Source organism: Nicotiana tabacum, chromosome 23 (assembly GCF_000715075.1).
Source record: "Nicotiana tabacum cultivar K326 chromosome 23, ASM71507v2, whole genome shotgun sequence".
In the NCBI taxonomy this organism is placed as follows: Eukaryota; Viridiplantae; Streptophyta; class Magnoliopsida; order Solanales; family Solanaceae; genus Nicotiana; species Nicotiana tabacum.
In genome coordinates, this window is record NC_134102.1 from 66,373,694 (window position 1) to 66,385,866 (window position 12,173).

The window sequence follows — 12,173 nt, forward strand, 5'->3', positions numbered from 1 at the left end:
TAATACTTGTTCTGTATGTCCATTAGCTAAATAAGTTAGACTACCATTTTCTACTAGTGTAACCAGATCAAATTCCCCATTTAGTCTTGTACATATGGATGTTTGGGGTCCATATAGAGTGTCTACTTACAATGATTTTAAATACTTCCTTACTCTTGTTGATGATTACTCCAGGATGACCTGGACATTTCTCTTGAGACTGAAAAGTGATGTCTATGTTGTCTTACTTGATTTCCTTCAATTAGTTCACAATCAATTTTCTGCTTCTGTTAAAGTCCTTAGATCTGATAATGGACATGAATTTTTCAATTCTCTATGTTCTGATCTATTTAGATCTAAAGGCATAGTCCATTAAAGCAGTTGTGTTCACACCCCACAACAAAATGGGGTGGTAGAAAGAAAACACATACACATTCTTAAAATAGGAAGAGCATTAAGATTTCAAGCCCACGTACCATTAAGATTCTGGGGGGATTGTATTCTGACAGCAACATACATCATAAATAGATTGCCCAGTCCAACCTTAAAGGGTCATTCACCCTATAAATTATTTCATGGTCAGCCACCCAAGCTTGACCATATGAGAACTTTTGGATGCCTTTGTTATGCCACAAAGCCTAATTTTAGTGACAAGTTTACTCCTAAATCTATACCTACAATCTTCATGGGATATTCATCTACACAAAAAGGCTACAGACTATATGATATTGAAGCCAGTAAGTTTTTCCTCAGTAGAGATGTGATATTCCATGAAAATATCTTTCCTTTCACATTTCCTAAAAGTAAATTTTTTGTAGCCCCAGATTTAAACTACTCATCATCCATAGACTTCCCTGATACAACTTCACCTGCTTCTTCACCCCTTCAACCTGACCTCTCATCTCACCCTATTATACCGTGTTCACCTGATCAATATACCGATCCCTCTGCATCATCTCCAGTAGTTCCTGCTGATACATCCAATTATATTCCTACTCCTTCATCTCTTCCTCCATCTAATGTTGGCCCCCTTAGAAGGTCGGACAAAACATCCAAGCCTTCTATTTGGTTGACAGATTATGTCCATCCTCCATTACCTTCTACTTCCAATTGTATCAACTATCCTATCCATCACTGTGTTTCCTATACTCATTTGCACCCACATTATCAATCCTTTCTTGCCTCTTTTTCTCCTGATACTGAACCTTCCACCTTCTCACAAGCATCCAAGGATGATAGATGGGTTCAAGTAATGAAACTTGAGATTAAGGCTCTAGAGGATAATCATACTTAGGAGGTTGTGAATTTACCTACTGGGAAAGTTCCAATTGGTTGCAAGTGGATATATAAGATTAAGTATAATGCTGATGGGTCAGTGGAGAGGTTTAAAGCTCGACTAGTTGCTAAGGGGTATACACAGCAAGAAGGCCTAGACTTTCATGATACCTTCTCCCCTGTAGCCAAACTTACTACTGTCAGGGCTGTTGTAGCCACTGTTGCACTGAAGTATTGGCCTATTTTCCAGATGGATGTGCACAATGCATTCCTTAATGGGGATCTTGATGAGGAGGCCTACATGACACTACCCCAGGGATTTAGTACTCAGGGGGAGTCTAAAGTGTGCAGACTACTCAAATACCTCTATGGGTTGAAGCAAGATTCAAGACAATGGAACCTTAAACTCACACAAGCCCTTACAACTGCTGGTTTTCAACAAAGCAAACATGACTATTCTCTATTCACTAGACTTGTCAACAATAAATTTGTTCTAGTGCTTGTATATGTGGATGACATCTTGGTAACAGGAAGTGATTTAGAGGAAATCAACCAGGCTAAAACTTTACTTCGACAGAATTTCAAACTAAAGGACTTGGGAGAACTAAGATACTTGCTAGGAATTGAGTTTGCTATGTCAAAGGAAGGGATACTTATGTCACAAAGGAAATATGCACTTGAGATGATTTCAGAAACTGGCTTAGCAGGGTCAAAACCAAAAGACACACCTATGGAACAAAATCTAAAACTCACAAGTGTGGAGTTTGTTAAGTGCACTAAAACAGGCAACCATGATGAGGCATTAGTAGATAGGGAGAGTTATCAGAGCCTCATAGGGAAGCTACTATACCTCACAATTACCAGACCAGACATCTCATATGCAGTCCAGTGCCTTAGTCAGTTCATGCATGCACCAAAAAGGTCACACTATGAAGCAGCATTACATGTTGTAAGATATGTTAAGAAGCAGCCGGGTTGGGATTACTTATGTCCAGTAAGATTGGAGAGCAGATACATGCATTTTGTGACTCAGATTGGGCCTCATGTCCTATGTCAAGAAAGTCAGTGACAGGGTATTGTATAATATTGGAAAGTTCACTCATCTCTTGGAAGGCAAAGAAGCAGAACACCATCTCAAGAAGCTCTGCAGAAGCAGAGTACAGGAGCATGGCAAGCACAGTAGCTGAACTAGTTTGGTTAAAGGGACTGTTGGAAGAGCTACAAGTGAATCTAATATCACCTATGGAGCTACACTGTGATAACAAGGCAGCATTGCAAATTGCAGCCAATCCCATGTATCATGAAAGAATAAAACACATAGAGATAGATTGCCATTTTATTAGAGAAAAAATTCAATAAGGTATTATCAGAACAGCATATGTTGCCACTCAATGTCAACCTGCAGATATTCTGACAAAGGTATTGGGACATCAACAGCACATGATTCTTTTATCCAAGTTGGGAATAAAAAATATTTTTCATTTACAACTTGAGGGGAGTGTTGAAATACATAATTGTACATCATGCAATTATAGTGGTACTCTTCTAGAAGAGTAATTAGTTAGTAAAGAGGTTGGATTGTTAGCATAATAGGAGTCGGTCATTTGACATGTGGATATGTATATATTGTATTAGTGCTGTACATTTCAGTTAGAAGAAATAGAAAAAGAAAAATTTCCTAAAACTATCTCTCAACTTTGCCTATCTACTCTTCTTCTTCCTCTCAGTTTTCTTTTCTTACTTTGTCCACAGACGAGCTTTAATGGCATCAATGGCTGCCGATACATTTAATTTAGCAGTACATTTAAAAAGGCAATCAATTGCCACTTTGCACAGAAATCAATGGTTAGATATCTAGCCTTTGAACGAGGAATGAGTGAAGAACTGATCAATAATTGATTCTTTTGAGATGACATTTAGAAATATAATTTGGAATATATATATATATATTCATGGGTCTGCCCCAGCAATGATTATTGAACAACTAAACAGTTTGGGATGTCTTGCAGCAATTAGTGATGCAACCATTGCTCAACTTTTTCAAGTATAGATTATATTTATACTAAACATAAACTCCGTCCGCGTATAGCGGGAGCTTAGTGGACTGGGCTGCCATTTTATAATAAGTATAGGTTATATTTATACTAGATTACTTCACAGAGTAGCCAGAAGCCTGAATTTTCATTGCAAGGGATATATATGTCAATGAGTACAATTTGATGCTTTTCCAGTAAAAGAATGAACACCGAGGAATGAAGTCATAAGGATGACCGAATAACATATTGACAATAGTTCAACGGCATGGGTACAATAAAGTGAAAGTTACCGTCCATGAAATAAACCCCAGCTCTGTATGAAATATCCCTTCACTTTTCTCATGCTTTCATATATTTATAACTTAATTTAAGTTTACAAATAATAAGCTCTACAGTTTAGCTTTTTACAAGTTCTGGCTTATTCTGGGAGCATAGAGAAATGACATCCATTGTCTTTTATATACAAAGTTGAGTAAACAAATGTAACATTTTGACATGCTTAATGTGTATGCGTTATAGACGGATTAACTTTCATTTGTGTAATCAACAGTGTCGTATATTTTTTATTTATTTAAGTACAAGTATTGTTCCAATAGTGTTTACAACATTTTGTTCTATTTAATATTTATAGATGTTATAAAACAATAAAAGAAGAAGAGTATTGCAAAGAAAAGTAAAGTGAGAGAATTCTTATTATTTTGGGATGAATTACAAAGGAATAAAACATCTCTTTATAAGGGAAAAGTGACTTAGCCACAAAGTAACAAACTCTAAAATCTCTCCAAATGATAGACATTCACCATAAATAAAATACTATTTATAACACTCCCCTTAAATGTCTATCCAACAGATAATGTGCCCCATTAAAATCTTAACTAAAATAAAACCCAGTGGCAAAAAATTCTACTGAAGGAAAAAGAGTATACATATATAACAATACGCCATATGGTTGCCTCGTTAAAAACCTTGCAAGGAAAACTCAGTGGGACAAAACCTTGTGAGGAAAAAAGAGTACAACGTGTATTTACTCCCCATGATGAGACAATCAATTCACATCTTTGAGCCTTCACATTCCAATCTTGTGCACCATCTTCAAAAGATCGTTGGTAGAGATTTGATAAATAAATCGGTCATTTTAGCTTGAATGGATATATTGCACCTTGAAATCATCATTCTTGATAGATATGTAATGTCTTCATGTAATATCGTGGAATGGCCTTTTCAATATCTCCATAGAGGTAAAAATTCTCGTTATCATATTACCATGCTTATAGATATAGCAAGATACATATGTGCACAAATTGCACTTAGGATATGGTACTTCAGGACCAAGAATTGTATATGCTTTAAGCGATTTAATTCCTTCAGGGATTGTCGTATAAGTTAAGTCATATAAGGCATATAAATAGACTTTAGATACATATCAAGTTTTCATATTATGCTAGATATATAAGATAGATAAAAGTGATTGCACACACCATTGACTTTATACCTTCAAATGTTTGAATTGCATGTCCAAAACTACATGTCTTTCATATGAAACCAATTCTACTTGAATTGTTTCTCCAGACTTAAGATCCTCATATATATATTTAGCGTTATCATAGATGCAGTCAACGAATATTTTATATTTGTTTCTACCTCCTTTTTTTTCATAAAGACATAACATAGAGACCTTTTCATTTATATTTTAGGTAGTTGAACCTCTCCTGAGATTTTATGAATTGTTATGTCATGTGATCTTCTAGATCACTTGCTTCCTTATTATGATCATTTTGATCATTTGCTCATCTTTTTTATCAAGAATTTTATTTGAAATCGATTTGTCTATACGCTTTAAGCGTACCATAGGTTTTGTCCTTCTAGGACTTATTCTAATAGGAGCATTTGCAGTGAGAATATAGTTACTTTCTTTGGGTCAGCAAATGCATCTGGCATGCTTTGCAATATATTACAGATAAATTATCTTTTTATGAACTTCAAATTCATATTATCTTATTCGAGGATCTAGATGTACAAATAATAATTCATTCCACATAACTTTTTCTCCACTGTTTATCTTGCTGCACTTGGTGGAAAAGGCTTTTGCACGAATCTTTTGGAATCTAACCCTTTCAACACTGGTGGTGCCCCCGGGATCTAATCGACCCTAGAGTTATACATTTCCACCTTTTTATTGTTTGCTTCGATCTGTTTTGTGAGTTCCTCGAGTATCTTAGCAATTTTGGAATTAGTCCCCGACTCTTGCTCATTTGATCTTATTATTGCTGGCTCCGTTCTGTGGGTGATTTCTCGGGGTAGACTGGGTTCCGGCCTTCTTGGTACTTGGGTTTGACTTTGCAACTGAGCTATCGCTACCTGTTGAGCTTGCAACATTCCGAAAATCATACGCAAGCTGATTCCGTTTTCTAACGTTATGGGTGTCTCGAGCTGCAGATCGTTGGTTTGTCTCAATGGCCATATGCGAATTAACGTCTGATGGTACTTCGACTCGAGCTCCGATGGCGTCGACAAGCGGCATTCCGGCCCCGGGCGTCAAGTTGTTGTTCTCACCTTGGAGGCCAGCTTCGTTATCGATAGGTAAGGCCATTTAATTTGAGAGCTCGTCGTTGCTAATCCGAAATCAAAGGCACTTCCAAAAATAAGCGTAAAATGGTGTGTTTTTGAAGATTCGTATCAAATATTCACTATTATCCTTAGCCCCACGGTGGGCGCCAAACTGTTTACCCGAAAAACGGATAGAGTTGAATTTGTACGTAGTTCTAAGGGTATGTGTTATAACTTGATACAAATCGTAAGAGTAAATAGAAATATCAAATATTGATTGTAAAGAATGAAAGATAAGCAAAGTTAAAAAGAAGATGATTTATGGATTAAGCAAGATGAATCAATCTATGAAGCTAAAAAAGGATAATTCTTCAATATGGAATTGTATGATATCTGAGTTACAATGTATGCCAAAACTTGATGCTTTTACACAAATATAGTCATCTCTTTTATAGTGGGGGATCCTACTTTAGATATAATTAAAAATACATAGTGGGAAACCCATGACAAATCAGTTTTTCCCTAATTCCAGCCGAGATTATGTCCCTTAGTGTGGTTGCAACGGCTCTTGTCTATGAGCTCGATCTTGATCGGACTCAGCATTGGTCGGTATTGGTCGGTTTCCAGTTTTAGAGCTCGATGCGGGTTTGAGGTCGATGCCGACTCGGGGTCCGGTAATGACTTGGGCTCGATATCGGTTGGCCTCTGACCCTTAAGCTCGATTCCATCACATCTCATCATAGTTCGATTCGGACCCGAGCTCGATAATGACTTCGAGCTCGGTATTTGACCTATCCTTGAAATTTGAAGCTCGTTTGTGCCTTCTTCGGATCCCATCTCGATATTATGAAGACTTTCTTTGATCCATTATGTTCCATCTCGATCAGTCGTACGAAGGCCGAAATCAGTTTCGGCCGTATACACTTCCTATGGTTCAACATTATACAGAAAAGAAAACACCAAGAATAATTTTCTGACATCTTTTGTCAAATTGGCACGTATTTTATGTAAAAATTGCACAGGGCGCCCTATTTGGTCGCCCTCATTTAACCTATACCCATATTTTTAAAATTCTTTAACCTATATCCTAATTTTGACAACTTCAGACGCCTCATCTTCTTTCTCCTGACCTATGCGTTCCTTTCTTCCTCTTCTTCTTTTCTCTCTCAAGCACATGAGACTTTGCATAAGTATTACTGATTGGATGTGTAAAGTTTTTATTAAATCTTATCAACTACAATATTCTATGTTGAAGGACGAGTAAATAAAACTCCACAAGCTAGTTAAAGTAGGTGTGATTTGTGTCTTTCCGTGATCCATCCTTCTTAAACATACAACAGCAACTGACTATTACATGTCCTCTCTTCCAAGTTACCTGCCACAAGAATGACACATGCAAGTGAAATTTATTATACACAATAGTTGCTCTCGCGATCTCTTGAAATTAGCTTACCCCTTACTTTATGATATCATCCGCAGGAAAAACGACAGAAAAGGGCTGCAGAACTGAAAAATAAAATATACAAAAAATAACTTCAGAACATTATCAAAAAAATCAGTTAAAACTTCAACACAATTTGGTTTAAGTTATATTTTAAAGCCATCTAACTTCAAAGAAAGGCAAAACACAACTTCAGCTCTAAGACTACCAAAGTTTAACAAATATAAAACAAAAACTTCAGCTCCTAGAATGCTAAAGTTCAACAATTACAAAACAAAACTCCAGCTCCTAGAATGCTGAAGTTCAACAATTACAAAACAAAAATCCAGCTCCTAGAATGCTGAAGTTCAGCAATTACAAAATAAAACTTCAGCTAAAGTTCAGCAATTACAAAACAAAAACTTCAACCAAAACATGTTGTAGTTTTATTGAACTGAAGTTTGTCATTGCACTATGAACTGAAATTTGCGTGATTGCCTTTGCAAGTCAGGCCAAACTTCAGGCAAAAATATCTTAAATTTTGCTTTGATAAGGCTACACTTCAGGCAAAACATGCTGAAGTTCAAACTTCAGACATAAATTTTTGCTACTTCAGACCTGTATGTCTGAAGTTACCCGAAAAGTGGGTACGCTTTGCAATTTTTTTGCAAAGCGGTTATAAGTTAAAATGTGACCCAAAAACTGGATATAGATGCAAATCCCCCGTATTATATTCAATCATATACCGTTGTGATTTGAGACAATACGTATATATGAGCGCACAGATGAAATGTCAGTGGAGGTCTAAATATAGGCTCCATCATTTGATGACTACATATGTACCGTTAACTGGAACAGAAGTTGAAGAGACTACCGATCAACAAAGAGTTATATCTGAAAATCTTCCTAGGGTTCAACATTATACAGAAAAGAAAACACCAAGAATAATTTCTGACATCTTTTGTCAAATTAATCACCACTGTGCCTACTATCCAGTGGCACGTATTTTATTCAATCATATACAGTTGTGATTTGAGACAAAATACGTATATATGAGCGCACAGATGAAATATCAGTGGAGGTCTAAATATAGGCTCCATCATTTGATGACTACATATGGACCGTTAACTGTAACAGAAGTTGAAGAGACTGCCGTTCAACAAAGAGTTATACCCTCCCCTCCTTCCCCCCCCCCCCCCCAAAAAAAAAAAAAGAAAATAGCCCAGCAGTGCCCTGATACTCCAAGAAAAACAGAAACCAAATGATATTTCCTTCATACGGGTGAATCAACACTTGGTAGAAGCCGTCCTGTTAGAAAGAAAAAAAAAAGGAGAAAATCAGGGCCATTCCAGGAGTAGAGGAAACACATGTTTGCATGGATATATAATGACTTCAACCACAAAACAATGCAAAAGGAAAAAAGAAATTCTGAACATGCAGAGTTGCTAATCAACAAAAAGTAAGGAGCACGATGACTAAATCCCAGCTAACCCACAGCCAAAATAGAGGAGAGCAAGTGAAAGAGGAAGTTTGAACATGCTAAAATAACATACCTCATTAGGCCTCTTGGTGGATCTTTTAACTTATCAGGATTATCTTGGGCAATGCCATCAGTTAAATACCTATTAGAATTTCCTTGTGGTAAAGAGTCAGCAAGTTCTTTAAGGCCCTGTAACAAAGTTATGGGACATCAATGAAATGCCTGCAACTGTAACCCGACTGATGAAACCACCATGTCAATGATTAGACGTAAAGAAACAGAGAATAAAAGCCAATAGGGAATGTGCAGTTCAGTTAACGAAGGGAGGCATCGTATTTGTGTTAATCAATATTTTCCAATCGGAGCTCGGGAATGGTAAAACCATACTTGACCAAACAGTGTATCAGACATGCAAAAATTGCCATTGTATTCACGACCAAAGCATGTATTAGACAGTTCTTCAAAATTATTTTAACATAAATGAATCATGTCAATTAGAAATATCAATATGGGCAACGGCATCCCAAAGTAGTTCATATATTACAACCAATAAACAATGTCGTTTAAAATTTTAGCAATTTTTTGATTTTGACATTATTCTGGTGTTCCTAGATTTTTGACTAAAAAACTCTCCTTTATGTAGGAGCCAAAATCCAATGAGCATTTTGGAACTAAAAAGAAAATAATGCACACTATCACAGGTCAACTTCATGCATATGGCTGATATTATGACAAAATACTTGAATAAAGACATTAAATTGAAGTTAGCAAAAGTACCATGAGACTAGGTGTTGAGTTGCCCACAATTTTAAGTTGTTCCTGCAGGCATTAAATGCAGGTTAAGAGACAAGCATCTAATAAGATTAAACAAAATGGTCTGTGAAGGATAAAATAAGCAAAACAAGAAAAGATGATACAAAGATAGTCAGCTCCAAGGTGATACATACTCACACAAAAAAAAACACATACACACACGCCCGCATCCAATTAAGTTGAATAATAATAAGAGTTAAATACATTAAAACCCTGTATTATGACCGAAAACGAAGACACCCCTGTATTTTAAAACCAAACACTTAATACCCCTGTATTATAAAAATCCTACACAAATACTAACTCCTTTAAGAATCCATTTTCTTTTTTTATTTCTTTCATATAACAGTAATACATTGACAAATTACCCTTGCTTCACATCAATTTATACTCCTGTAACAGAACTGCTTCCCAGCAAAATCCTTAGAGCATTCTTTTCCTCTTCTATTTTCATGTATTGTTATGGGAAGGCAATGAAGAAATTCTAAACTTGACGGTTCTTCAGCGTATTGATCCTTTCATTGAAGAAAATCTTATCACTGCTGCTCATGTTACCTTTTAAGAATATACCGATAACAGCCAATGGGTAATTCAATTTCCTGAATTTATTTATTTATTTATAATTTTGCTCTTTCCATTAATATAATTTATAATTGAATTGTTATGCAGAGTCAGAAGGATGTGGAAGGATCTCTATTTGTTTTCAACAGGTGAGTATTAAACAACTCACTTTAAGGGAATGTTTGTTTATTTAATTTTGAGTTCTGTACTTTGTTTTTTGTGATGATTAACTTTTAGCGGGTGTTACAGGAGTGCTCAACCGCGATTTCAGTTTATTGTTATGAACCGCAGAAATACAGGTCAATTGCTCTGTTTCCGAATAGTGATTCTAAATACAATTACTTTCCACTTGCCTTTAGTGTTTGGTTGATTTGAACGTATCTTGCTTTTTTGCTGTTGAAAAATGTTCGTAAAGTTGAAGCTTATACATGATTGATTATTTGTTGTAGAGATCCCGGAATTATAATGATACAATTTATAAATGATTGAGTATTTGATTCTAGTGTTATGCACTGAGCGTATTTGAGATAAACATAGGGTATCTACGGCTTAGTTTAGTCATTTTCGTATATTGCTTTAATGACGTTAAGTAGTTTTAGGGTTTTTATAATACTGGGGTATTAAGTGTTTGGTTTCAACTTTCAAATACAGGGGGTGTCTCCGATTACAAGTCATAATACAGGGGGGTGTAACGTATTTAACTCTAATAATAACTATAATTGCAGACAATTAGATGGAATGAAGTGAAATAATTATTGCTTAATCCGGCCTCTTCTGGACAGAGCCAATTGGTGATGAGACAGACGCCTTCACACCTTGGCGATTGAACTGAACTGCAGCAAGGTGAAGCACTCAGACTCTTTTGCACCTACTAGGTGCCACCTAGCTTTATCCTGTCCTATGTACTGTGCTGAAGATGATTAATGCTGAAAGTGGCTACAACCAGAGATCTTTGTGTGGTAATTGCTAGCACAATCTTAAAAATAGAACACTAGAGAGACTCGAAAAGTTTAATAGGTTTGGTGTTCCTTCTCCTGCTAAAGCAGATTCAAGAAAAGTAGGAACGTTAAGACATCTTTCCAGACAGTATGCCCCCAAATGGAAGAAGGTCCTTTTCTTTCTATTATGCGACGAGGTTGAAATCAACCAAAACGACCTAGTATGTTAATGTCTTTACTTGACATGTTGCATTTGCTAGGCTCTTTTATAAGTTTTAATTCGCACCTTAGATCAAGAGGAATGAAAGACCGAAAATCTCCTTATACATGAATATCCATTTTGATCTATTGGAAACAGTCTCTCTATCTCCACAAGGTAGGGGGTAAGGTCTGCAAACACACTACCCTCCCAGCCCCCTGGGCATGTTGTTGTTGCTGTTGTTATCTGTAACTTTGGCCAAATAGACTAGCGTTTTCGCATTTTCTAGATTAAGAACAGAAACCAGTTACTGGGAGAAAACAAAATTTCTCTCTGTTCCTACCTTCACCCTAGTGTGAAAATCAGATGCATATAATCAAAACCTGTTAAATAATGCTTTGGTAGTTTTGATCATGCCAAAAATCATGTAGCAAAAGGGATTGTCCGTAGAAAAATGAACCACACATCCTGTCACTTGCCTGGCAAAGAAAACTTTCTGATTACTAGATTTGGTTCGTCTAAAATCGCATTGCTGTATCCATGGGGACAAAGAAAAAGATTCTTTATCCCACTTGTTTCACACGTGCGACCCAACCCCGTCCATATCACCCTTTTTAGAGGGGAAACAGATGCATAATGTTAGTGTGTGAAAGCCTAAAACTGAATAAAACACTATTCAAGTGGAAGAGGTTATCACATCGACAAGTTGTGATAACATCAATAGTTGTACATGGAAAAAAAAAGGTGTACGAACCTGAAGTGTATCAGGCATCTTCACCCTTTTTCCATTGACTATATTGCACAGGTACATGACACCAGCATTTGCAAAGTCCTGTTATTAACCATGAGAATCATGCTTAGCACAAATTACCTGAATGGCACATTGCAAATAGGCAGAGGCTACAAACCCCAGATGATCGAATGA

At 36.4% G+C, this 12,173-nt stretch overlaps 1 protein-coding gene across 1 annotated transcript in view; it reads right to left on the reverse strand.

Annotated features, from left to right (window-relative positions):
* Positions 1 to 8,149: 8,149 nt before the first annotated feature.
* The window catches only part of LOC107759468 (uncharacterized), a 31,529-nt gene continuing 27,505 nt past the window's right edge, over positions 8,150 to 12,173 (reverse strand). The window contains exons 10-13 of the mRNA XM_075246276.1: positions 12,003 to 12,080; positions 9,515 to 9,556; positions 8,811 to 8,926; positions 8,150 to 8,565 (exon numbers count right to left, since the gene is read on the reverse strand). Of these exons, the coding sequence (XP_075102377.1) occupies positions 8,544 to 8,565; positions 8,811 to 8,926; positions 9,515 to 9,556; positions 12,003 to 12,080 (258 nt within the window). The 3' untranslated portion in view covers positions 8,150 to 8,543. The remainder of the gene's footprint in view (positions 8,566 to 8,810; positions 8,927 to 9,514; positions 9,557 to 12,002; positions 12,081 to 12,173) is intronic.